At 34.2% G+C, this 27123-nt stretch overlaps 3 protein-coding genes across 6 annotated transcripts in view; 2 read left to right on the forward strand and 1 right to left on the reverse strand.

Annotated features, from left to right (window-relative positions):
- The first annotated feature begins 935 nt into the window (after positions 1-935).
- LOC128683912 (multiple inositol polyphosphate phosphatase 1-like) lies at positions 936-5777 on the forward strand. Its single transcript, XM_053769996.2, has 9 exons — positions 936-1228; positions 1380-1514; positions 1609-1784; positions 2046-2171; positions 2503-2653; positions 3886-3986; positions 4394-4503; positions 5032-5217; positions 5426-5777. The coding sequence occupies exons 1-9, from the start codon at positions 1063-1065 to the stop codon at positions 5607-5609; spliced, it is 1335 nt and encodes a 444-aa protein (XP_053625971.1). The 5' UTR covers positions 936-1062; the 3' UTR covers positions 5610-5777.
- Positions 5778-7203: 1426 nt separating this feature from the next.
- Rif1 (Rap1 interacting factor 1) lies at positions 7204-17541 on the forward strand. 2 transcript variants are annotated; one of them, XM_053770000.2, is made up of 12 exons: positions 7204-7343; positions 7619-7866; positions 8200-8436; positions 8571-8818; positions 8977-9757; positions 10058-10254; positions 10601-10844; positions 11023-11203; positions 11724-11935; positions 12025-15033; positions 15133-15933; positions 16062-17541. In XM_053770000.2, the coding sequence occupies exons 2-12, from the start codon at positions 7621-7623 to the stop codon at positions 16344-16346; spliced, it is 6441 nt and encodes a 2146-aa protein (XP_053625975.1). In that variant the 5' UTR covers positions 7204-7343; positions 7619-7620; the 3' UTR covers positions 16347-17541. The 2 variants fall into 2 exon arrangements, with proteins under 2 accessions (XP_053625975.1, XP_053625976.1); XM_053770001.2 differs by having other exon boundaries at positions 7242-7489.
- Positions 16643-27123, reverse strand: part of Ptr (Patched-related) — a 38676-nt gene continuing 28195 nt past the window's right edge. For 2 of the 3 annotated variants that reach the window (XM_053770002.2, XM_053770003.2), the window contains 9 exons: positions 26422-26639; positions 24103-24281; positions 21279-21622; positions 20840-21040; positions 20456-20593; positions 19993-20306; positions 19651-19863; positions 19165-19374; positions 16643-19025 (listed from right to left, as the gene is read on the reverse strand). In XM_053770002.2, the coding sequence (XP_053625977.1) occupies positions 17937-19025; positions 19165-19374; positions 19651-19863; positions 19993-20306; positions 20456-20593; positions 20840-21040; positions 21279-21622; positions 24103-24281; positions 26422-26639 (2906 nt within the window). In that variant the 3' untranslated portion in view covers positions 16643-17936. The remainder of the gene's footprint in view (positions 19026-19164; positions 19375-19650; positions 19864-19992; positions 20307-20455; positions 20594-20839; positions 21041-21278; positions 21623-24102; positions 24282-26421; positions 26640-27123) is intronic. The other variant, XM_053770005.2, reaches the window with a different exon arrangement.

Genomic DNA, 27123 nt, shown 5'->3' on the forward strand with positions numbered 1-27123 from the left:
TAGGTACTTTTCTGTGTTTTATGCCCAAAATTGAGCGAAGTCTTATGAGCCAACTCCAAGTCAATACCTATACATATGAGTATTTCTGTAGGTACCTGTAATAAGAGGTTTCTAGGTAATAATGCGCATCTGAGTATCGGTTGACTTGTACAGATGTGTAGATTTTGCGAGTTTCCAAAAAAATACGTGCCTAATACCTCCCGTTGACACAGAAACAAACCATTGAAAAGCAAGAAAGCAAGTCCTTGTATAAATTAAAAAAAAAATACATCTCCGACTCCTCGCGCCTTTCTCTGAGCGAAAAAGCAACCCTCAGTCCTCTTTATTACAGATGTAGATGATGTCTTGGTGAGATTACTTCAAATTTGCGCCGCCGCCGCCGCCGCCGTCGCCGCTCAGCTCTCTTGGCAGATGAATCGGCCCTTGAAAACGTTCCTTTGACGCGAGGGGGTTCTAATGTGTCAAAGTAGGTGCATACACGTCCCAACGCCCTCCGTTCTCAATGGATCAACGACACCACCTGAACCTCTTGTCATCATCGTCATCATGAGCTACCTAATTAAGTATCCTTTGAAGTTTCAACCCGCGCTGACCATAAAATCGGAACTGACCCACATCGCTGCCACATATGTAAAAGCATTGGTGCTTCTAACCGACTATTTGTTATCCATGTAACATAGCTATTATGTCATCAAAGAACTATTATTTTTAGCCTAACGGATCACCTAAAACAACGATTTAGCTACCTGAGCTACTATTTGGATGTAACTATCGAAGTACTTACTAATTCCATGGATGTAACTAATACAAATGTATCTGCCTATATGAACTTGCGAACGGTAGGCAAGCAAACTCTTTAGTTAATAGACCCTTCCTTGCAATGCCCTTGCTTGATCGCAGTTAGTGACAGTGACAGATTGTTTTGTTGTCACATCACATTTGTAATGTCTTGTCATTTCATTTTGGTTTTGTTGTTTTGGTTTTCTTTCATGAAATTGTAAACAAAATTACAAATTATCGAAGTGTTTAATAAAAATTATCAAAAGACATACTTAAATAAAAATGAAAGTATTCATTATCAGTATTTTCTTTTATATTTTACAGTATCAATTAAACGTTTCAATAGCAGAATTGAAATCAAATAAAAACGAAATCGTAAACCATTTGGGCACACGTACACCGTATAGATTTAGATTCAATAAAAATTATGACAAAATTAAGTATTCAAGTAAGTAGTTCCATTTTATAATTTTTTTAAATTATATTGATTATTTACTTGATCTTTTATACGTATATTTTCGTAGATACAACTGCTGCCACTTATTCATGCCTCATGCGTATTCTTTGTAACCTATTCAAAATGTTTACAAACATTTCAGAATGCAAGGACTCAAAAATCTGGATGATTGTGAGACATGGAACCAGATTACCAAGTGCTAAAGACATATTAGGAATGAATACTACACTCCATGAACTAAAACATCTCATAATATTACAAAATAAATTGGGTAGAGGTATGTATACAGGTTGGGCATCTACCAAAATAAATGCCTTATGAGGCATTTATTTTGGTAATTTATTCTAATTTTATTCTATAATACATCTCAGGAGATTTAAATGAAGAGCAAGTGACAAAGTTCGAAAAATGGTCAAGTAATATAAATGTGGAAGAGGAGAAGTTTTTGACTCTAGAAGGTCAGGATGAAATGATATTACTGGCTGAGAGAACTCGAAAGCGTTTTCCCAATGTGATAAAAAATAAATATGACAACAGTACTTTTTTGGTGAGCCACACACTTTATAACACTAGCATATTCAAACCGATATTAAGTATGACAGAGCTATCACAACCTGGAACACTATAACCAAGTACAATAAAAAACTTACCTTTCTTGTCTCATAATGATTATTTAATTACTTTAATTTTTGTTAATTACTTCATAGGCACAGGTGCTATTATAGTTCTGCTCAAACTAAATGAATCTTTTTCTTTTACATATTAATAACTTGTAATATATAATATACCTATTTCTGTTATTTTATAGTTCCGTTTTACTGCAACTCAAAGAGCACATCAGAGCGCAAGATATTTCACAAAGGGTTTATTCACTCAAAAAGATGCCCAGAATGTTGTGTTTGCTCCAGCCACTAAAGTAGATCATATTTTGAGGGTATGAGTATAATAGATGTTATGATTCATTGCTGATTAATTTTTCTGTTAATTAGAATAGAACAGTGATATGGAAGTCAAAACTACAGGCAATTTGTTCAAATTACTTTACTTGTGGTAACCAGTACAAAATGAATACACTGTATGATATATAACTTATAACTTAAAATATAACTTACATGTATGGCATATAATAAATGTGTCCATGGGATTGTATGCCAAATAAGTCAACTGCTAGTGGATGGCCCAAAGTAATTTATTACTAATTGCTTGTTTCATTATATATTTTTGAAATCCTAAAGCTTCTCCTACACTTAGTTGCTATTTTTCAGTTTTACAAACATTGTGACAAGTGGCAAAAGCAAGTTAAACAAAATCCAGATACATACAAGGAGCAAAAGATATTTGGCCGAAGTATTGAAATGAATCACACTCTAGATTCAGTAACAAAAAGATTGGGCCTGAATAGACCGCTCACATTGGGTTTGTAAATGTTTTCAACATACAATCGGCTTGCTTTGCTATTTGCTACATCATTATCACAACACAATGTCGGCATCAACAAATGACATCTATAAATCACAGTAAAGAGAAGAGCAGTTCTGTGGCATCATTAGCACCCGAATGTACGCACGCATAATAAGCGTGTTTTGCACGACTTAAGGTTGCGCCTACCTGCACACTAGCGCCACTATCACATTTTATCATCTTTTATTTATTAGCGAAATAACAATAGTTTTTATGGAGGTGTAAGGCGATAGTGTGCGGATGTATGTACTCTCCTAACCAATCTTAACAAGACAAAATCATGCAGTATTATGCTGCGTTCCGCCAAGAAAAGGTCAAGTTCAAGTTCTTCTCTGGACTGTCACGGTGTACTCGTATTTCTTCATGGTACAGTCTGCCCCAGAGAAAACTGACCACCTAAGAGATGGTGTTCAAATCGCGGGGGTGTTAGATTTCTCTGTGGCAGACTGTACATGGTGGTGTGGTTTAAGTATATAAGTGTATAAGACACTACAAGCTGTTGCAAACCAAGCTTACAAAATCAGTTATTCATTACATTTGCAAAAATTTATAGTATATTATGAGGAGATGCATACTGGATTCTAGTTAATTCTGAATAAGCTTTTGTATTATTGCGTTTAGGAAACTAGTAACTAGGCAATCAATCTTGACTGTCATTTTACTGAAATATGTACATAACTACCTAGTTGCACATTATAAAATTTTATAAGCACCTTATAAAATAGATTTGTGCGCATTCGTTCCCTCAACCCCGTGATATAGCAGTCAAAAAGGAGCGCTGCCTTTCCTGGTTAGGCTTCGTTTTGCGTCGGGACCACAATTTTTTCCTATATCGTTTATCAAGAATTGCGGGCTTTATGTCGTCAAGGATGATATACGTGCCAATTGCCTGACAACTGAGGATGCCAAAGACCGTGTGAAATGGAAGAAAAAAGTAGAAATGGGAACCCTACGCTCCGACACTCTAGGGCTGTAGAAGAAACCGGGAAAACGAGATGAGAGAGAAACAGGTTAATTTTAATATCAAACGCAATACTAAGTTTCAATTAATTAAATTTCATTTAAAACTAATGATCTTTTTATATAAAATTTAATTCTACATCTAACCAAATTATTATAATTGCCTAATATTATTCTCAGCCAAAATGATGTTACTGTGTACTAAATTGTTTTTATATAAATTACAGGTGAGGTGACTTTGATGTACAAGGTGTGTGGCTATGAAACCTCATGGAATAAGTTCACCATATCTCCGTGGTGCTCCGCTTTTGATAAGAATACTGTGGAGGTATATATCTATTTCTATTTTTATATACATATATATAAAACGCAAAGGTGACTGATTGATCTATTAACGCACAGCCCAAACTACTAAACCGATCAGGCTGAAATTGGGCATGCATATAGCTACTAAGATGTAGGCAATCACTAAGAAAGGTAAAAGTTTGTATGAAATGTCGTCATTTTTGAAGTGAAATGCCATGTCATTTGAGACAAAATTGTGGTTAGTAAAAAATACAATTGAGGAAAAGGATACGTTGGGGGAAACGGTGCGGGAAACGTGATACATGGAAGAAATGGAACAGAAATTGTAGCGGGAAACAGCAATTTGAAATAAAGACTGAAGATGATACGAATATAATTCAAATAAATACAGCAAAAAACTTAAGACATATTATTCTATATTTTTTTCAGATACTAGAATATTACCACGACCTTAAACACTATTGGATAGACGGCTATGGTCATAATCTAACTTATAGACAGGCATGCTTAGCATTGCAGACCATGTTTAAAATGTTTAGGTAAGAAAATTTGAAAACATTTTTCATGTGGTGTAACCCCATGGTTTGTAGTGAAACTAAATACGTGCACACTAGTGCCACCACTACCACCATCTCATTTTTACTACTTTTATTTATTAGCCAAAAAATGTGAAGGTGGCCCTAGGTACCAGTCTGTTAAGAAAGTGAAGTACCTAATTGGTGACGGCGCTGTGTCTTGTTGACTGGCAATACAGGGTGTTATCAACCCATCTTGACAAAAAGAAGTAGTTCATCAAAAATCCGTTTTCTTCACATTTTTGACAAACTGTATAGTGTGCCTTTTTTAATAATTAAAAAAATATTTAACGAAATGGATTGTTAAGGCACTTTATGCCCGCATACTAGCGCCGCCTCACATTTATATATATTTTAGCGGAAAAATATATTTTAATAGATAAAGAGAAAGTTGACTACACATGTCGGTCAATTATAATTATAATAAATAAATTTTTGTTGATAATATTGAGAAGCAGAAGCAAGAACTACTTTCACGTATTTAATTTACAGATCTGACCGCGAGCCATTTGCGACGTTCCTGTTCGCCCATTCGGGCACCTTGCTAAAGATTCTCACGCATTTACAGCTGTTCAAACCAGATCACCCTCTCACTGGCGATGCAATGGACAAGGGTAGATCGTGGAAGGCTTCGTACATAGACTGCTTTGCTAGCAACTTGGCATTTGTGTTATACAAGTGAGTTTGAATTACATAGCAAAAGTAAGAAGAATTAAAAACATTTGTTTTTTCTGTTCCGTATTACAATACTTCTTCAGCCTTACTACAGCCTTAATTATTAGCCTTAAGCTTTATATTTTTTATGAATAACAATCATAGAGGTATGAGAGCGTAGAAAAAAAAAAAGTCGTTTAGTTGTTATTTTTGAAATTATGATTTATTGCAGGTGCAAAGATGGTGATCACGTTTTAACGCTTCATCAAGAGAGACCTATCATACTGCCAATGTGTGATAAGGAACTATGCCCATTACAACAACTGGAGGATTTCTTCTATGATACAATACACAAATGTGACTTCGCAGATTTATGCAATCTAGATAAAGATGAAAAAGATAAAAGTAGCCAGTGAAATATCTAAAGGAAAGTCTCGAAATAATGCTTTGTTGTGTTGTGACTTGTGAGCTATGAACAAATCAAACTTGTTTGATATTGCCTTGCCGAAAATTTCTGCGCTTGTCAATTACTTATGTCATAAAAAATGTAAATGGAAATAAAATTATTATGCACTGCTTTAGTCTATAGCTATTTTTCTTTTGTATATTTTGGCGCATGTGATGTGAGGATTACGGGCAAGGGAACTTTTCAAGCCTACGTGGTGTGGATGCTACTCATGAAAGATCCAAAATCGTTATGCTCAGCTCATTATAATAACAGAAAGCTATAGATAATTTTATTATACCAAGATTTCTTCCATTTTGCTTATACAAGAAATGTAAAAGATAGTATGTATATTAGAAATACAATTTGAAAATAAATTAGAGCTCTGACGTCTTTTCCCTCCCCATCTCAATTACATTTTAGTATAAGTACCTACTTTCCTGTTTTAAAGTCTACAACACCTAAAATTTATCGGTATTTAATTTCATACTAATAAATAAATATTTTTTAGTCTAGTACTTAGTTAGGTACCCGTGTTAGGTACTCCGTTAGTACCTACTAATTCCATGGTTGATACCTACCAACCTATATTGAGAACGTATTTTGAGAATATTAGGTACTTGGCACAGACAAAAAAACATTACATACTAGACTTACGTAAAAGCCTTCTTTTTGAGTAGGTACCTACTCAAAAAGATAAAGGCTTTTTTTCTGGCGGCACATCACACATAGCCAGCGTAGCGCGGCCACACACTTTAGTTGCCCAAACCCGGAATCCTAATCAGTAATTTGAATTCGGAAACCGGAAAAAGCCGGATGTCATCCATGCAGCGTTCGCCTACATTTTGGTTCGGCCGCCGCATACACATGAAATTTTTTATTTTTTTTCTTTTCTTCTTTGTGGCAATCAAACTTCTTGAATAGAGCTTATTTTTGCCAGTGTCGAGTTACATTGTTGTTGGACGATAGGATAGGACTTAGGCGGTGTTGAAGAATGAGGTCAATAAATACATATATTATCATATGCACATGAAATTTCCATGCGGTTTCAGATTAGAATGTTGCCAGCACGGTACAAATTTAGATTTTATTGCGAATGAATTACAACTTGCTGTATTAATTACTGTTTGAATTCAAAATGTATTTCATAGAATTTTTAAATTATATACAGTAGTATATTTACAGAAAATTACGTACAGTAAAATATCTAGTATCTATCAGTATGTAGCTAAAGATATATTTTTTTATGTAGGTTTCTAAAGGTTGTTAAAAACAAATAAATATTAATCGATTTTAGAAAATCTGCGAGAAAAAAAAATCTACTAGTTGGTATGGTTTTGGAATACAAAAAACCGTACATATGTGTGAAATAGTAGGTTGTACGGAATCTAATCTACCTAATCCATATCGTACATTCCTTAGGTAGACACATTCGGAAACCTAATGTGTGTGTGTGTGTGTGTGTGTGTGTGTGTGTGTGTGTGCAGCCGCGTTGTTTGTTGCCATGATAAAAATAAAAGTGTCAGCTGTCATGTATGTCAAATGTCAAGCAAAAATATTCGCGCCAGAAATATCGTGAACGTCAGACAGACATAGGTATGTTACGTACAAGTCAAGACAAACAAAAAATGTTGATTTTGAGAAATCTGAGTGCACCACCGAAATAAAATAGAGACTTTGTTACTTTGTACACAACATACATCAGGTATAATTTATTGTTAGCATATCGATTTTGTTCTATTTCATGCAGAACAAAAGTGGCAAAATTCAGAATAGGTTGATGCCGGACATCTACCACTTGTTTCGTTATCATTTTGTTATACAAAGGTTTATAGCCAGCTTACTAAATAGGTAATGTGCTTTTCTGTAACATCCGTTATTGTTAGTAGCAGATACGTTAATTCGAAAAAGTTTTAGTTGGGTGCCTAGTAGGATCGAGTAGAAAGGAAGCTGTAGAATAAAATAAAAATATTGTTTTAGCCATGCCTGAAGACGAGTGTGCAGAACTTAGTAAAGCCCTTGATGTCTTAGAAGATAATACATTCGACACAACAATAATGAGATATCAGGAATTCAAAGTGATACAAAATGTAGTAGACAGTGACACTGCATTGAACATTCACAACATAAAAAGGGTGCTGGCTGTTTGCATCCACAATATGAAAGATGAGAAGAGGTTTTGTGGCAATTCATTGACTATTGTCTCATCCATTCTGAAAAAAATTAATGTAAGTCACTATTGTTATCTAGCTGTACTTCATGGTTTATGCAGAAATTGTGAAAATCACAATTTCACAATGTATATATGTATTATTCTATATATTAAATAGCATTCCTTATGATTGTGGCTATCATACTGGAAGTACAAACAACACTCCAGCATTATTAATTACATAACTTTATTAGTATAGGTAGATGTTGTGTAAAATTATTATCATTACTTATATATTTTTGTTTTCAAATTGTAATAAAATTAAAACACTGTATTGAGATGATATTTTATCTATGACATGCTATTTTCGTTGACTATATTTATGTGATAAAAAATGTTATGTTTTTAGTCTGGTCAACTTACAACAGTCCCTGATCTCATACCATCAGCTTTGGCCATCATCAACATATTGAAAACTATAGCCCGTACACCCAAGATAGACACTTTGCAAGTCCTGAGTTTCAATACTCTGTTGTCATATCCTGATGAGACATTTGTGACTATCACCTCTTCACATATCACAGAGATAATGGAACTGTATCATCTTTATTGTCACAACATAATATCGAAGGAAGTGAGGTTTCTGGTTAGTAAATATTTTAAAAATTTTGTTTAATTGAAAATTAATTAAGTAGTGAAAGATAAATAATAAAATATATCAATTAAATATTGTGACAATTAGTTATATTGATTACATTGTCTTTTTTCTAAAATTTTCAGCTCTGTGATGTATTAATAAAGCTGCTTAAAATACTCCCTCAAGAAAGGAGAACAATATTTGTTAAAGAGTATTTAAATATTTGGTTTATTAAACTTATACCAACAGTTTTGAATGATGAATCACTTGGTTCATACAATACAAAGCATTTTGAGGCTTTAGAGCTGTTGGCTGAGGAACTCCAAAATGTTGAATATTCTGACAATCAACACTGGGAAGTGCTTTTTGGATGTATATACAATCCACATAAGTGAGTTTATGCTTTTGAAAACATATGTTATTGTTGAATACTTACATATTATAAAACAAAGTTCTCTTTCTACTTTCCTGTCTTTTCTAAAAACTATAAAGGATCTCTGATGAGCAGATGAATAAATTGCTAATCTATTATGTTACTGTTTCTTTCAGATATCCTCTAATCATGAAAAATCTTTTAGACTCTGGCAATCCATATTGGCACAGACTGTGGATTGTATTTATAAAACTTCTCAAAAATCAGATAACCCGCAGCAATACTCAAGGAAGTCCCATAAATGCTTTGTTACCAGTTGTCGAGGCAGCTTTTAAGATGGATGTACCCAATCGGTGTCGGGCATTCAAATGTTGGGAAGTACTCATAGACAACTTCTCTAAAGAAACAAATGAGGTTTATATAACCAAGAGGTTAAAACTCTTGATAATACCACTCCATTCAAATAATGCTAAAGTTGAAGAAACTGCCATTGCCAAATTGCATACATGGTGGCATTTAATTAGGAAATTTGAGAGCAGAATAAATAAGTTTTTTGATTCAGTACTAATTGCATTCTTGAATTTTTGCTTTGGCAAAAATGTTTCAACTGTCAAAGCCACATTTGTACCTGGACTGATCTCGAGTAATGTTAAGAAAAATTGTGTTGAGGCTTTTATCAATATTGCTGGCCATTTAGACTGCCCTGGATGTGGTTCTTTGCCTAGATTGGAAGGTAAATTAATAAACACTCAGGTATTAGTATGCAACTGGGGTAACTTTGCGTACTGTCTTCGTAAAGCTATTATTATAGCTGCAGATGATTCAGTAGGAGTGACAGTAAATCAGGCTCAGTGTTTGTGGAAATCATTTGTGCAGATCATTGGAGATTTGCCTGACAACAATGTTCGAAGAGATATATTTAATGAGTTATTATCGGTATTGGAAAAATTAACACAGGTTGGTTTACTATTGTAAAAGTATTTGTATTTATGAATAAATCATAAATGAGAAATTGTAAATGTAGATTATTAGATTGATATATGCATGAACATATATCATTTATCATTGTGCGTGTGTGCATTGCTATGAAATATCTTTAAGTCATCCTACTAGTGAACATACTCACTAGTCATACTCATTAGCACAAATTTTAATAGAATTTTGGAAACTGAATATAACCTTGGAAAGCACATCTTTAGTCTTTAGTTTAGGTGCAACAAGTATAAATAATAATATACTTTTTATTTATTTTTCCAGGATTCCCATCAAAGTGCTACAGATAATGCTGGCAAGATTGAATTGGAGGATTTAATTCTGAACTTGGTTTTTTCATTATTTGCAAATGACAATAATAAAATTATGTCCCTACTTACTACAATGCAAAAGACTGAGGGGCCAATGTTTAAAATTTTGTCTATAATTTTGGGACCAATTTCAAATAATCTTTATAATAAGTATGTACTTTAATTATTTAAAACAAGCTTGGGGGTGTAGGTGTAATGAGTGTTTCTTAATAAATTACGAGTATTAAAAAAACAAGCACATTTGTCATGTACCCAATTTTTCCTGGCTTATCTTTAACATATGTGTCGCGCCGTAATCAGTTGGCAGTTCATACTTTATAACATTAAGTGCCACTACCTTGCTCAAGCTTTCTTACTATAAATTATTAATCTGTTTAAAAGAGAGGAAATTATTATATGACGGTATTTTTTATACTTAGAACTTATTTTATCTGAATTGAAAATTAATATTCAAATGTCTCATGTTGATTACGAAAACAATGTTTTATATTTTCAGAAATGATAGCATTGGCTGTGTGAACAAGTTAAAATCGGTCATAAAATGTATTTTGGACGAAAAAATGTGTGTCGTTAGCCATATAGTGAATTGGTTGATGAAAAATTTGTCTCCCAATGATAATACACTAGTAATATGGACAGCGTTGGCTGAATCGATACACGAAAATGGTACGAAGACAGAATCTTTGAACTTAAACTATATATTAATGTGGCCTTTGAAAAATATCGACAAATTCAGTGATGTAAGTATTTTTCTAATGATACAAAAATCTTTATTTGCTAATACACAGACAACCTATTCAAAAATAGTAAATCATTAGTGTAATACATTTTTAATAGATGTATATAGAATACAAATAGAAAGTGTGTTCTTTTTTATACTTAATTAAATAATCATTTTTATATGTCATTATGTTGCAGTCTGCATTGGCATCATCGGCATGGTATAATCTCTGTATATTGACTTATTCAAACAGCAATAGTAATGTCGACCAGGAATCGTTCAAGTTGGTTAAAAATACGACTATAACCGATTATAATAAGGTGTTTTTATTATATGCTTCTTTAGCGATTTTGAAGTTAAAATTGATTAAAGGAAATGGTGAGTTAGATTTTTAATATATTTAATAAGTATTTGTTTTTGTGAAGTACAGTAGATGATTAGAAAAGGCGTTCGTAAACCATTCTATGAATAGTTGATCAAGCAAAAGACTCTACCCAAGACCCTCTCCCTGCAATCTTGGTGATAATATACCATATATTAATCATTGTAAAAACAAGGAGACATTGAAGACTGTTACCAACCAAACTATTGCATTTTGTTTTAAAATTTTTGTATATTTTATTTTGTTAACTTTGTATATTTTATTGAATAATTTTTAATGCAACAGTTTTGTTCCGGTCTACAATAAGCTAATTAAAAATCTTATTTGTAAAGACAACATATTAGATAATTTAGCTTCTTGTATATTTTTATTTTTATTGTGGCAACTTGGGTATGGCTTGGCACTTTCGTAGATGTTTTGACGATTCTTTAGTAATATGATGCTGTACAAAATATATTTACAACATCGTAATTTATTTTAAAACTGAAATATTAATTCTATAATTATTATTTTCAGCAAGTAACATCGAAAAAGATATACAAGTTGTTTTGAATGCAATGTCGAAGATAGAAGAGTATACAAGCATTGAAAAAATATTGCTGATTCTAGTAGATACTCTTATTCTTTTGACAAGTAAGATTATAGACGTTTCAAATGCTACTACTTCAGAATATGTATTCGTAACTACAATCCAAATATTAACTGTTTTGAAACAACAGTCGCCAGATGTAAGTAATAATCATACATTGCATTGCAATAGTTTCTTAGTACTTTTTAATATTGCCATTCTTCTAATTTGATCAAATTATATTTTTAGACTGTCGAAGATTTATTGCAGTTCATTCAGCAACTACACAAAAATATAGAAATTTTCGTCAAAAGTTCAAATTCTTTGCAGTTAAAACAAAACATTATAGTCAAACTAGCAACTTATGCAACAGTCGATAATAAATATCAACAAAAGGAAATAATACAGTTATTGAACTCGTGTCTGTGTGAGATAAAAGACGTTGATAATTCTTTTTATACAACTATCAAAAACAGTATAGACGGTTTGGGTTCTAAAGAAAATAAATCTGAAAATTCTAAGCAAAACAATAATTTTACTACACCAAATACTAAAGCAATAACTAGAAAAGCAAAGAAAAAAGAAGCTAGTATTGTGAACACTGTAGTAGAAAATGGAGAAGAATATGTTGTAGTCAAATCGAATTGGAAATTCAATCCTAGGAAACTGACTGAAAATCAGAAGGAAAAATTGCAAAGAAAAAGAGATGACATTCCAGCTCTCTATCAGGACTTGTCTCAGTCTCAAGACGAATTTAAAATGGCGACATGGAAAGCGGACTCTCAGGATAGCTCAACGACAATGAGTAGTAAATCAAACTCAAAAACAAGCGACGATCCTGCATCTATTCTGAAATTTATACCTAGTTCCGAAGTTGTGCCTAAAATTATTGATAACATTTTCTCAGAGAGTGCTTCTAAAGCTAACACAATGACAGAGCAATCAGAAGATAAATTATTAGATAATAATACAAGTAAGTCTAAACAAATTGTAACCAAAGACGTCAAATCGCCTCGTGTAGCTCTGAAAGATAGGGTTTTTAGAAATGTAAGAAATCTTATAGAAAAATCATCATTACCAGCAAACGGCAAGGATAGGTCAGAAAGCTTAATACAAATAGAAAATGTTCCTAAAACACCCGTTTCTACGGTTTTAAATATTAGTAAGATAACTAACTCTGCGCCACCAAAAGTAAATACAGAAAGACCATCCCGCGTGAAAAGAAAACCAAAAAAATTAGATGATGTAGTGTTATTTGGCTTAAAAAAGCGAAGAAATTCTTTGGGTTGCAATGATCAAAATGATTCACAAGGCGGTAATGAGTTAAGTGAAAGCCGATTAGATGATTGTAATATGCAAGGGGAATCAATCAAGAATGTAGATATAAAAGAAGACAAACAATCAGATATAGTTTTGGGTAATAAAACAAATTTAGATACTAACATGGAAATTGTTGACGACCCTTTAAATAAACCCATGGATAATAGAGTAGTCGAAAAACTTGATGAAAAAGAAGATGAAGTAATCCATATAAAAGATGATGTTGATGGAGCAAATGTTGAAAACAAAAATTCTGATATTAACCTTCTCGAAAAGGAAAAAAATGTGGAAACCAGTTCTAAAACTTGTGATAAAGATAAGAATTCATTGTTAACACCGAAAACAATAAAGAAAAAAGATTCACAAGAATCATCTATCAAAAAAAGTACTACAAAAAAATCTAGAATTGAAAAAGAATTAGCTATTGATATGGTTGAAGGACATCCATTTTTGAAAACCCAAACTGAAAAGAGGTTAACAAGAAAGAATCTTAATAATTCTACAAATAATAGTAGAAGAACAAGTTTAGCTGAAAAAAATAATAAATCTAAGTCTGATATCAAAACGCCTTTAAGACAAGATAAGAAAAAAGATAAAGATAAGATTAAAGATGAAACGAACAAACAGAAGGCTAAAGGAATATCCGTGAAATCTGAAGAGCTAAAAGAAGACGCAAGTTTTGAATCCATAGAAGATGCTCCTTGCTCTGAGGATGTAATTGAAAGTTCCCAGGATTCCACAGTCACTACTATAAGTGTAAAGTCGACAAAGTCATTAGTGCCGAAAAAAACATTACTTATAGAAAATGTTCATGTACTCGATAAACGTGTTAGTAAGGAATTAGAAACTCAAAATTTGTTAGATACTCATATTAAAAATAGTTCATTTATTGACAATAAAGAAGATAGTAAAGAGGATATAGAAATACCGAAGAATAAAACGGCTGAAGATGCGCAGGGAGATATAGATCTGACAGAAACAATGGATACAGAACCTTTCGACAGTAAGGTTGTAGATGAAATTATTGTGATTTCTGATGATGTGCCAATAATTTCACTAGATACAGATGTTGCGGGACCGGAGACACAAGAATTGGCAGAAGCTGATACACTACCTAACATCGTTGAAGATTTCATAGAACATCCGACAAATAAAACCATTGTTGATTCGAATATAACGACAGTTACATCAACTGTAAGTGAAGTCGACAATAAACTTCAGACAGACAACGAAAATAAGACTGATTTAACTATAGCTGAAACTACAGACTCTGGAACTTTAGACAAAGATACTGACGTATCTTCTCCATTTAAAGACGATGTTCAGAGAAAACAAGACTTCTTAGATAACACATTTGAGATATCCCCAATTAAGACTATGAGTCCTGATAGAGATAAAAAGTCACCGTCGCCAGAAACCAGTAGTGATTATGTTGTAATTAAATTGTCTTCGCCAGTGCAAAGTAATGGTGAGCCTTTTGACAAGTGTGATTCGCCGGAAATTTTCACTGAAGACAAGATCTCACCAGACAAACGTAATCAATCGCCTCCTAGAGAAGAAGTCGCTGTGACTAATACGAGCCCGAGTTCTAGTTTGTCTTTAAAGAAAAATAGACCACAGGTTAGAAGTGGCGGTCGTGCGGCACAAATGCTTGGTCTTTGCGTCCCGGATAGATTGCAGACCTTAAAAAATTCTGAAAGATTTGAATCTGAAGAGCCAAAAAGAAGTCCATCGACCACGCCTGCCAGAAGGAATTTACGTATCTTATATAATTCAGTTGGTGATAATAGTGAAAATTCAGAAGAAAATGAAGACAGTGATAACTTTTTGAAATTGAAAAGGTCTTTGCCTACGGCTGATAGTAGTCCTTCTGTACCTATCCTAAAAAGGAAGTTAGCTGAAATAATCGACGAGGCTACCGTTTCACCTGCCAGCAAAGTGAGTATCATTATTATAGTTAATATCATATATTAAAGTTAATCCACTAAACAATTATTGCTGTTGAACGGATATTGATATTAGTTTTCTAATTTTCAGAGGAAACGAGTTAGTTTTCACGACCCGCCAGTATCTACCACAGTCTCTGTACATAAGTATATAGAACCATGTGGTGTTAGATCCCCACAAAATTCAGCACTCAAACGCCAAGAGCGACAGTTGAGATCACAGACAAATTTGAAGTCACCCAAAAGACTCGACACAGCATTTAAGTTAGATATGGTTCTAAACAAAGCTGTTGAAAGTTTTGACGAATCTCAAAAGAATGCCAGTGTAGATGATACACAAATGACTTCTTTAGATGAAACTCCTGTAGTAGAAATAGTAAAGACGAGTGATCTTAACGACGCCTATCCAATATGTCCTAACTTAGTTGATTGTAGTGACCCAATAGATGCTATTGCTTCTGAACTGTCCTCTCCAGCCACGAAAATAATGTTCTTGAAGGAATTGGAAGGTGAAATTATAACAATCGGTGATCTGGCTAAGATGACTGAACTTGAAGTAAATAGGTTATGTATAAAGGCGCCCAAAGTGAAGGTAGCTAAGAAAGTGTTGTCCGACTACGCTTCAAAAAAAGTTGCATTGCAAGACAAGGAACTCCCGCAAGAGATAATGGAAGTCGAAGTGCCGCCTAAGGAAATAGAGGAAATTAAGAAAAGTGATGCAGAAAATCAGACTAATGTAATGTGTGTGGATATGGAAATTCAAACAAATATAGTGGAGTTTACGACCGCGAACATGCAGACTGATGACGTTGCCACCGCACAGTGTCACACCCAGACAGTACAGTCGGGCAGTAATTCTACGGAAATTATTATTTCTTCATGTTTATCGGAAGTAAGTATGATTTCTATTTACTCACTTATACCACAGCTTAGACGTTAATTTTACAGAATCCTTATGTTCCCGGATGAGTTAAATTTTGAAGATTCTGCCTTTCACCTTCATTATTTTCTTTTTTTCAGAGAAAAGACTTCATATTAGAATTGAATAAAAACCTGCCAGACTCATCCAAACAGGAAATTGTTGAGAGCTTACAGTTTGACACACTCAAAAATTCTTTTATGAAAAAGGTTAATAACCAAAATTACTCCACTGTTATAACTGATGTGCTGAAAAATACTGCGAAAGGTGATTCAGATTTGTCACGTCTGCAAACATATCTATCTGAAAAGTATACATCCAGACAACTGATATTATTCTGTAGTGAGTTATTGCGTAAATTACATGATGAATCAATGCAAGATTAGGAAATCAGGATACAATGTTTGTATGCATTTTTTTTCGGTATTTGATTATATCTTGAAGGATTGTGTTCTATCTTATAGTATTCATACTTGTAAGAGTTCAGTATAAACTTTATAATCGTTTCTTACTGAAGAAACTTTCAAGTTTATGATTTTAAACAATAAGATATTTTTTCTTTTTAAGTACGTCTTTTAATATAGCATAGAAATTGTACATTTTAAGTCTTTTAATTTTTTATTCATTTCAACATGTTATTCGAGATGATTTTTAAATTTGGTTTAGAAGAAAACTAAAAAACTCTTATCAAAACCTATTTATTTCATAACAAGTTCATATTTACAATATCAGTCATGATTGTTGACCTAACGGGTCACACATTAGTTCATCCATACAAAACTCTTATTACCACAAAATGCAATGGCGATTATCCTATATTGTATGAATGAATCTGCATTTCAGAAGTGGGATTTTATGTATTTTTCGAATTACATAATTTAATAGTCAATGTTGACAAAGTTTACATGCTTGTACGAAGTTTGTACGCACATGTTACATCAATTAATATATGTTATGGCGTATATATTAAAAAGATAAATTTATTTCCAACAGTGATGGCTTTTATACATTTATCTATAGACAGAATACTGATAAATATTATCTTCATTTAAATATTTGCCTCTTTTCGGAATGCGATAAATATAAATAAATATTATATTTATCACTTTTGAATAACAACGATTTTGCGTGTAAACTCTGTCAAATAAGTAAAAGTACAAGATGGCAGCAAAATATATCAGGATCTTACAGATATAACACAAATTATGAACAGCAAACTACTGTAGACAAATTACCTTAAAGCTTTATATATAACACCAAGACTTAGCCTATGTATAACACACTTATATGTACACATCCGATAGAACATAACTTAAAATAGGTACCCAGATTTATATCACACAAAAAAATCTTAAATCTTTAACTGCCAAATTAGATTATACAAATTACAGACTGAAATTTGTAAATATAAAGGGTCAATTCGACTAAATATTGTATGATTAAAAATAGATTTCTTGATTACATAAATCCAATACTTTACAGTACTATTCTATGAAGTAAATTTTTTTAGCAGAGTTCAATTGGACCCAAAATACGCCGCGTCGTAGGAACTAGTATTTTTAAATAAATTATTTTAAAATATTTTGCATTCTCTTTTATTATATCAAAAAACTGCGTCGTCTAAAACTGGGACAGGACAGTAGATAAAAAAAATGGATGCTGTCACATTTTTATTTTACCTATCTAAACTAAATAATATCATTTTCTTATCCTACATATCTATATATAAGAACGAGCAATTTGAGCGATTTATACAATTTTCGACTGTTTCTCTTTTATGTCCATGTTCTCACAAAAACAATGTTTTGTATTTGTAATGAACAAAGCTGCCAATTACTATTTTACACAATCTTTAATACATGTGTTCCTATCTAGATTAGTAACGTTCGAAATTAGAACGTGTAGTATTGTATACTTTGGTCCACAAATTGAGCACATTATTATGATATGAATTACACTTTAAAAAAAAGCCTTCGTCAAGGGAATCTCATTTCAGCAACATAATCTAAGTGGTCTAGATTCTGGTGCGAGTTGGATCGTCGTGGCGCGCGGGGTCGATGCAGGTTGTGGTGCGAGTGCGCTCGCATCACTCTGTAGGTGCCCTCGTGACGAGGCCCCGAGTCGCTGGACTTGCGAGTTGACGACACCCAGTCGTCGTCTCTTGATCTGGGAACTTTGCGATGGTTGTCAAATATTCTGCGATTATCTTCGTACCTTTGCCTTTGCCAACTTCTATCCATCTCCTGTCCATAAAGTTCCAATTCTCCTGAAGGTTGGAATTGACTCCCGCCCTGGCAGTAGCTCGATCGCTTCCAACCGTCTTCATATTTTTTTCGTCCGTTGTCATCATCTCCTGTTTGCCTGCGCTGAGATTGGTTAGAACTGCTTTCGCTGGTATCTTCGCCCGACGTTCCGATACCCAAGTCTTTATCGTCTCCATAAATTTTATATACTCCGTTTGGATTTAAAGTTTTACCATTGAATATTTGATCATTCAAAACCAATTGGGGGTGCGGTATACAGTATGGATGAGGAAACTTTTCAGATTTGCCCATCTTGATATCTTTCTGTTTGGTGCATGATCCTGGCCCGAACAAAGACAGGAGCACTGGTAAAAGGAAAAGTCCGTGCATTGCACCAAAGAATATGACCATGAATACCATTTTGAAGAACACTGAGAAGATGTAACTGTCGGCTAAAAGTAAAGCCACCACTCCGAGTATCGTGCTGAAAGATCCTTGGACTATTGGGAGTCCTAAGGAGTATAGACACTCGCTGACCCTTTCGTTGGTAGATTTTGCCTTGGATGACATGTACGCGTAACAAATATGTGCGGTGAAATCAACGGAAAATCCGATGCACATGATAAGGTTGATCATGGATATGGAATCTAGATTTATGTCCCAGAGCGCCATGTACCCGACGACGCCGATTTCTATGGAGACGATACTGAAGGCAACCCACAGAGAACATAGAATGTTGGGGATGAATATGAAAGACGTGATCATCATCATAAGTGCACCATAACTTAAATTCTGGATGGATGTTGGTTTTACCAGCTCGAACTGTAAAAAGAAAAAAAATGGATTCAGAATTGATTTAATAGTCGTTATAATTTTTTATACTTGAATATAAAATTAAATAAAAACACTAGGTAAGTAAAAAAATGATCTCAATTACGTATTTCTAGCACAAAATGTTTACCTGATCGAAGAAGACAAAATAAGGATGGAATACAGAAACATTTAGCGGTGACTGTTTGACGACGTCTCTGAGTACTTTGACCATCTCTTTTTCGTGGTTGGTGCCGCTGATGTTCACGGCTTGGATTAGGAACCTCGACGCAACTATCCGGTCTCCGGCTTCATTGAATTCTACGTCTAGTGAGAACGGATTCGCAGGGAATAGCCATAACTGAAAATAGGAACATAAAAATTAATTAAAAAATATGTTGTATTGTTTGTTCGTGTCGTGTCGTTTATACGTTTAAGTTTATACAATTCGTGTAAAGTGTGAAGTTTATTAACAACTAAGTACTTATTATAGTGTTAAGAAAATCCATAGGTACGATATAGTAGTCGAAGTACCGTTAGAATGGTTAGTCACATAACTACTTTATTTCATTTACATTTATGGATCTAGAATCTACATACTAATAAATGTAGTTAATTATAATTTCATTTTCCTCACCTCCTTTAGATTGTGAATAAAGTCAGTTTCATTTTCTATTGTAACGTTTAGGTAGTCATTGTTCCTGGACACATAGTCGACGAACGTTCTCAGCCAAGACTCAGTGTACAAGGAATTTGATATATACGAAGTATTCTCCAAACTTTTTGTCAATTCTTCAACCTGGTCCTGAATTTTAGGGTCAGAGTAGTTATATTGACCGGTTATTACAACCTGGAGAGAAAATTGAAAACAATGTTATTTTGTAATTCATAGAAAACAACATGTTTTTGAATTTAAAATGTTGCGACAAGGATAAAACTCCATCAGTGTTATCAATAAATATAGTTTTTGCAGTTATACCTGAATCCTGTATGGAAATTCTCTGTAATAAAGGTCTTCTCGGTCGAAGAATTCCACCGAATACGAGTCTTCTTTAGATAGCTTCCGTCTCTCCAGTCCTTCCTGAAGATTCGTTACACCATACCCCGCCCCCGCAAGGTAGGCTAAAAACACGACCAGAACAAGGGCTTTCACAGCACTATTGTTTAGCAAATCGGCCATTGTAGTCTTGAAAAACGCCATAATACAGTGCTCCTTATTGTCTATTGGATTGTCTGGGTCAGCCGGGTCTATACCACCGCTACAGAATACTCTGTATAGCCATGACCTTTCTTCTGTAACAAACGCAAATATTATAATACGAGAAAATATTGTTACAGGTAAAGACCTAAGACTACTTTGAATAGTGTTTTACATTTTTTGTGTTGACTGATTCAAAGTTGGAGCTATGAGCAAGTAATGAATTTATGGACGTGCAACTCACCTTTCCTTGCTCTAGATTCTGGCAACACCTGCAACATAGTGATGGTGTGGCGGTTCTGTTTCTCTCTGTACCCTGATACAGCGACGCACCCAGCGAAGAATGTCAGATGCCACACAAATGTGAAGCATACTGCTAACCCTGCAAAGAGAAACAGTGTTTTAAGCTTGCTTTCTTGACGTTTGCAACTTAAAAGTAGTTAATCTTTATGAAACAAAGAAGTTCGTCTCAACTTTGTGTATAATTTTGGAAATGTTTACCGTTAAGTTTTATCTGGGTTTGTACTTTATCAAATAATAAATTGGAAGAACGGACCAGTGCTTCTTCCACGTGAGACATAATGGGATCTACTATAACGAAATCAGTCAATAGAAGATCAAAGCTTACCAGAATACATGCAGAAGATCTGGACGGAAGGAAAGGGAGAGAAGATCCCTATGAAGAAGGACAGCATGTCTGTGACGGAAGTGATGGTGATGGACACTGCTGCTTCAGACAACATGACTGCCATGCGCTCGGGGACTGGCAGCTTCGGAGACGCTCGGCGCCATGCCGCCAGCATCACGAACGTGTCGTCTATGCCGATACCTTGAAACCAGAATATAAATCTGTATACTTTGATATCTTTTACCAAGTTAGGCGAATCAGCTATTCCTTCTTCTCGAATTTCCCGTTTCAGTTCGCCTATTTAAAGGCTGAGGCCTTGGTTATGATTTAATTTCAAATCCATAAAGAAGTTTTTAGTATTAGAATATAGAGGTACGGATTTTTGTCAATTAAAAAAAAAGCTATATTGGTAATTGAATACTCTTAAGAGGTCACTCACCAATCATCAAAAACGGCGCAGCCAAGTTGATGCCAATGAATGAAATGCCCAAGTAAATAGCACAGCCGAAAGCCGCAGCCGTGGCCATCACAGCCGATATGTTTCCCAACAGCCCTAGCCAGGGTTTGGACCGGACCCAATCTCCCATCATACACGTCACGATGGAGAATATCCCCATCAGTATGAAGGTGGAGCTGAAAAATGGTATAACAGTTCTCGTGTTTTTCTCCAGCTCATGGTCAAGGGTTCGTGAAGCGAATCGTGCCACTGATATGTGCTTGAATCGTCCTGTATCTTCTGCCACTCCGACTGCATCCAGAAATGCGTCCTCCCACGCTGCACCCCTGAAAAGTTAAAGAAAATAAGTTTTTAACATTAACAAAGTCATTTTAGATTTAAATGTGTATCAATAGCTAATTTAATTCAACACGTTCATTATACTATTTACCATGATGTGCGTGATTGTAGCAAATCATGATTTTCCGGTAGCATGCTGACCGTTCCTGCCGGATGTAAAATATAGTTCTAATCTATTTATATAAAAGAGAACATATCACATAAAGACAAATCCTCTGATAGTAGAAACTTACAAACTGGTTCATTAGATTTCTAAGCAGCATTTGCGAAATCCTGTCCCTAAGCGGGTCAAATGGGTGAAATTTAAAAGTCTGTATTGTTCAGCAGTTTTTCTATAGTCAGTACCTACATATCGGGTAAGCATTGGTATTGAGTTTACGTCTAAAATTTTTTCAGTTTATTTTTAAAATATCTGGGGGAAAACCACAAATCCGTCTTTGCCTACAACAGAGATTACTCGTACTTCTATACTTCTGCACCGACGCAGTTGGCATTCGAAACAGGCCAAAGCGTGTCAAGATCGATCTCCATTATCTAAGTTCACGTTTGTTTACGTCAAGTGCACCTGAATTAGTATTCACAACACACTGGCCACTTTTCTACAGCTTGAATTTATTGCAGTCAAGATGGCTTTTGAATGAAAATTGGGAGGAGCGACTGGTGAATGAAATTCCTAAATGTTGTCCAATATAAAGAATCAGATCATCATGGATAGGTAATTGCACTGTCCTAGTCCACAGTAAAATCTAATCATAAAAAACTTAAGCGAACTTTAAGCTGAAGTATGTCTCGCTGTGTCAATGTCTAATATTGTAAAGTGCTATAGTGACAAAACATTTATTAGCTTAAAGTAGGTATGCTTTAACTTTTTTATTAATTTTTATGAGATGACTGTTGACCTTGTTTTTTTTAAGTTACTGTGCTAAAATTTTATCAAAACCCGCTTAGTGTTAAGTAACAAAGTAATCATTTAGAAAGTGCTTGATAATTATATAGGGTACCTCTTTAATTATAACGAGCCAAGAAGCTATAAATTATCGTAATTCATAATCTATTTGATAATCTGAGATACAATTTAGTGTAGATTTTCGTAATCGTTTGCTAGAATGGATTTCCCCGGGTTGCGTGTGCGCAATTATCCGTTTCGTGAAATACAGATTTTAATGCTGTTTCTGAGGATATCCTTCAGGCAAGACGAAAATAAACTTTGAATTATCAGTTATTTTTTATTAACTCATGATTTTTAATTAATGTAGGTACCAGAGAAAAGTTAAGAAAATTTCGTAAAATAATTTTAATCATCAATATTTTTAACTAAATGTTTGCCGCGGCTTCACCCGCAAGAATTTCTCACGGGAACAGGGTTATTTTTCCGGGATTAAAGTTACCCGTCCTTTTCCGTACTTTAAACTACCTACCTATAACTTACCTACATGTTATGCTAAATTTCAAGATTAAAATTTTGCATAACATATAGACTAGTAAACTGACTTTCGCATATATAATATTATGGTTAGGATTAGGATAGCATTAGGATAGTTCCTACTGTGGTAGTTAAAAAAAGAAATAAAAATATTAGATTTAGGTACTATATAATTAAGTGTAACGAACTTCACGGGGTTACAATATTCCACAGTGTAAATCTTCCAACCTAAAGTACCTAAGTATGTAGGTAAAAGGCGAAGAATTGTATATATGATGCAGCGGTCTTTAATGTATGTTTGCGAGGTAAAAAATCATGTTCAACGAAGAAAGAAACCGTGCGCCGTCGCGTCGTTTGTCGTGTTATACAAGGTTGTTGTAACCATAAACTTTAGGTCTGTTGTTGTAATGCTACTTACTTAAAATTAACAAAGAAATCTGTGTGCAGTTATCAGTTACATAAATGAAATTAGTTGGTGAGTTTTGACGCTTTATAATCCATAGGTATATACATCCACTATCGCACTTCCCAAATACTATATAGGTAACTACTTGTGCGAGAATGAAAATCTATGTGCTATGCTTTCAGCGCTATATATCAGCCGATTTTGTTGAAATTTTATATGGATGATCAAACATTCACTTTTTTAATCAACCCTCAAAGAATTGGAGGTATAAGTTTGTATGAAAACACACAAAACATTTTTTGTTAATGGTACAGCTAAAGTATAGGAAAAATAGAAATGACGCTCTAATAAAAGTTGTTCAGTCTGATCACAGATTAAATAATACCCCACTAGTCTGATCAATTTTTGTTGAGGTATAAAAATCGAAGATCTGAAACACCTGAAGAAGAGTCATAATAGTTCAGCTAAACTATAGAAAGTATACTTTTTCAGTCTGATTATCATCTTCTGTATGTATAGGTATCGTTACATTTTTTTTTTGACTCCTTATCAAAAATTGTTCGGCCACGCGAACAAAGTCGCAGGCATCAGCTAGTCTATCATAAATTAAAATGGCTGATGAAGATAAACAAAGTTACCGTTGCTGCTGTACTTTGGTGTCAGTCCTCACGAACCATACGAGCTGAACAGCCGGCACTGACACGATAATGTCGTCTACCACCTTCGAACCTCCGAAGAAGACGGGGAACGCATGTGCCTCCCACGTCACAGGGTTGAACATTATGGGGAATGTCAGGTTTAGCTCTCCTCGCTCCACCTGAAAAACATTTCATTTATAAATTTAAAAAGTATTCTAAAAAGTATTATAAAGTATTATTAATTCTTGATATTGATGCTCTAACTCCTTTGGATATCTATTAAATAACTTTTCTTTTATACCTATAGGCACAGATTATAAAATAAGTAACAGTAAGTGCTACAGGAATATATAAACTCTTCAAATCGGCGGTTCTAGAGAATAGGTCCTTAAAACGAACAATAAAACTTTTATTCATTTTTCCTTTACACATTTCATAAATTTAGATAGATTGGTAGTATTTAGATTTTAAATATTTTCCTTCGAATTTCGCAACATAATGTATAAACCAAATAAAAAAATCAGGAATCCCCCCGCCGCTGGCATCCTCTCATTTGTTTGAAAAGACCCGATTTCAAACGGCTAAACGCACATTTTCCAAACATGGCTAAGAACACTCTCTTTCAAACAAAAAACAAATTAGATCGAAATCGGTGCAGCCGTTTGTCTGCTACGATGCCACGGACAGACATCTGTAGGTATGTCTGTCTGTACTCATCTGTATTCACACACGCGTTAAACTTGTAACAGCCCTCGTAATGTCGTCAGGGGTTTAAAAACTAGGTATATTCTGTATCTATTTTCATAGAATTTTCCGAATCATGTAATCTTAGTAATGAAGTTTACCTATGTCGTTTAGTGACGAAATGTGTTATGTAGCAGAGGTGGAGTTACGTTACAAGAATCTTGCTTTGATTGGCAATAAAATTAGGTGCGTTTATATGTATGTATATCATTTATAGGAAAATCTTTTATTGGTTATGTTCATTACATTACCATTATATAATCAAGTACGATATTAAAAGCGATTATGAAGGAACTTTATTAATTCTAAATGTGATATAACAGTAAACCCCGTTAGGAATAAAGGCTCTGTTTATACAAGGAATAAATATGTATACTTACTACATAAGAATAAATAAAATATTTATGACTGTTATGATAAGTTTGCCGGTAGTCGTATAAAACCAATTGACGTCTTTCTATTAGGTTGTTTGACCATTGTGAGTAAACTATCTATTGTTTATAAGTAGGTAGGCAGTCCGATAGTGATCCGAAGAAGTCGGATAATCATTGATTTGGTTTGAACCACAGATTAAATAATACCCCAGTAGTTTGAACAATGTGGTCGGAATTCGCTTCGCCGTTTAGCGGCCGGCAGTCAATCGTAAAGGTATTTTATTTCCTGTATAATGTGTGTATAATGTGCTTGTAACAATATAACTGTTTGTTTATTTGAAATAACTTTATTGCATTCAACAAAACATAAATAAAACTGTTGACATCCTTTTTATAACCAATCAAATTTCTGCAAAAGATTTACAGTGTTTAAGTTTACTGTTACAAATCACACAATACTGTATTAGATATTGATAAATACGGCAGTGGTCATAGGTATTATACATGTTGAGTTTCTTCAAGGCTGTCAAAACTTAGTCGACAACAACTGGATTTTAAAAGATTCTCTGACTTGAAAGTGAAAACGAGAGCCATATTGGCGATGTTTTAAATAATGCATGCGACATACTTGAGTGGGTGTTTCGTTTTACGTGACACAGAAAAAATGGAAATGTCTTCATGTCTCTGTGTCTGTCGACTTGCGGTCACGGTTATGTGGGCTGTATCAATATCTTATGAAATTTCGTTTTAAGTGTAATTGATTTCCATTTTGTTGCCTTTTTGTACGAATATTTTAATTATATAAAAGGTCGGTCTGAGTTGATTTATTGCTTGGTTAACAAGTAACTACTTACCTACTTCCTTATTTCCAAAAAGTTACTTGTAACTTTTTCTGCGAATACTTTGGCATTTTTATCATCGTCCAGATAGTTAATTTTAGATGCATTCAAGCTCTAAACAAAAGATATCTATCAGTGGCGTAGAAGCGGGAAGCGTGGACTGGTTTTATGTGCCAGAAACGCAATAACCGCAAATACAAATTCGGACTGAATTAATATAAAAAAACCACGGAATTTCTCATTATTTATTCTCTGAGAAATCTTTCAAAGTTGTGTCTTTTAGTCGTCACATCCGAAATCCATGGTGGATATGGAGTAGTTCTAATCTAGCTTTTTTGTTTGAGATATAAATTGCTACTAACCTCGCCGATAATTTTATCCAAATTGAGTATATCATTAACGAAGCATTGGCCCTCCCAGCGCGCGCACTCGTCCCTATACGTGAAGGTTTCTCCCGAAGGCAAGGTGACCGTGGTGTTCTGGACCAGCTCGTCCAGTTCGCGTAGCTCCTTCCACACCTCCGTGCGCAACATGTTGGTGTTGTTGTCTTTTGGGACCACGATTACACGCCCGAATCTCCCTGTTGATCAAAACACAACGGTTTACTGCCGATGCCTTAGAATAATAGCGTCATATTGTGTCAATAAATAAGTCGGAATACGTAATTGTATAGGTACATTTTTTATAATTGGCCACAGATTTTGAACCTAAGTTCAGTTAGTTTTTATTTTAGTTCGAGACATGTTTTCTAAGTTCTCTCATTCTAATCCAGTAATGGATTAGAGTGGAGAAGAGGAACTAATGAAGTAAGACGTTGTAACAAACGATACTTTGACACCGCTGAATGCAAATGAATTACAATAACAGTGATTGAAATGCAATGCTCATTTTGGAAATCGGGATGAGTCAACATAGCGGTCAGACAGCAGACACTAAACCCCAGCATACCTATAGGGTGAAACACCAGTTGTTCCTTATGATAAGGCGTTGCATTTTCTTTGAAACTGTTGAGCTTTGAGTTTCTAGCATAGACTCCATGCCGCGACTATTTTTAAGCTGCTTCA

Source organism: Plodia interpunctella, chromosome 3 (genome assembly GCF_027563975.2).
Source record: "Plodia interpunctella isolate USDA-ARS_2022_Savannah chromosome 3, ilPloInte3.2, whole genome shotgun sequence".
Taxonomy (NCBI): domain Eukaryota; kingdom Metazoa; phylum Arthropoda; class Insecta; order Lepidoptera; family Pyralidae; genus Plodia; species Plodia interpunctella.

Excerpts from the sequence above, each read along its gene's own strand:
- LOC128683912 (XM_053769996.2), top strand. The coding sequence starts at position 1,063 with ATGAAAGTATTCATTATCAGTATTTTCTTTTATATTTTACAGTATCAA. Across the intron at positions 4,504-5,031 it reads ACCATGTTTAAAATGTTTAG|ATCTGACCGCGAGCCATTTG; the intron begins GTAAGAAAATTT and ends TTTAATTTACAG. Across the intron at positions 5,218-5,425 it reads TTGGCATTTGTGTTATACAA|GTGCAAAGATGGTGATCACG; the intron begins GTGAGTTTGAAT and ends GATTTATTGCAG.
- Rif1 (XM_053770000.2), top strand. The coding sequence starts at position 7,621 with ATGCCTGAAGACGAGTGTGCAGAACTTAGTAAAGCCCTTGATGTCTTA. Across the intron at positions 7,867-8,199 it reads CCATTCTGAAAAAAATTAAT|TCTGGTCAACTTACAACAGT; the intron begins GTAAGTCACTAT and ends TTATGTTTTTAG. Across the intron at positions 15,934-16,061 it reads TTTCTTCATGTTTATCGGAA|AGAAAAGACTTCATATTAGA; the intron begins GTAAGTATGATT and ends TCTTTTTTTCAG.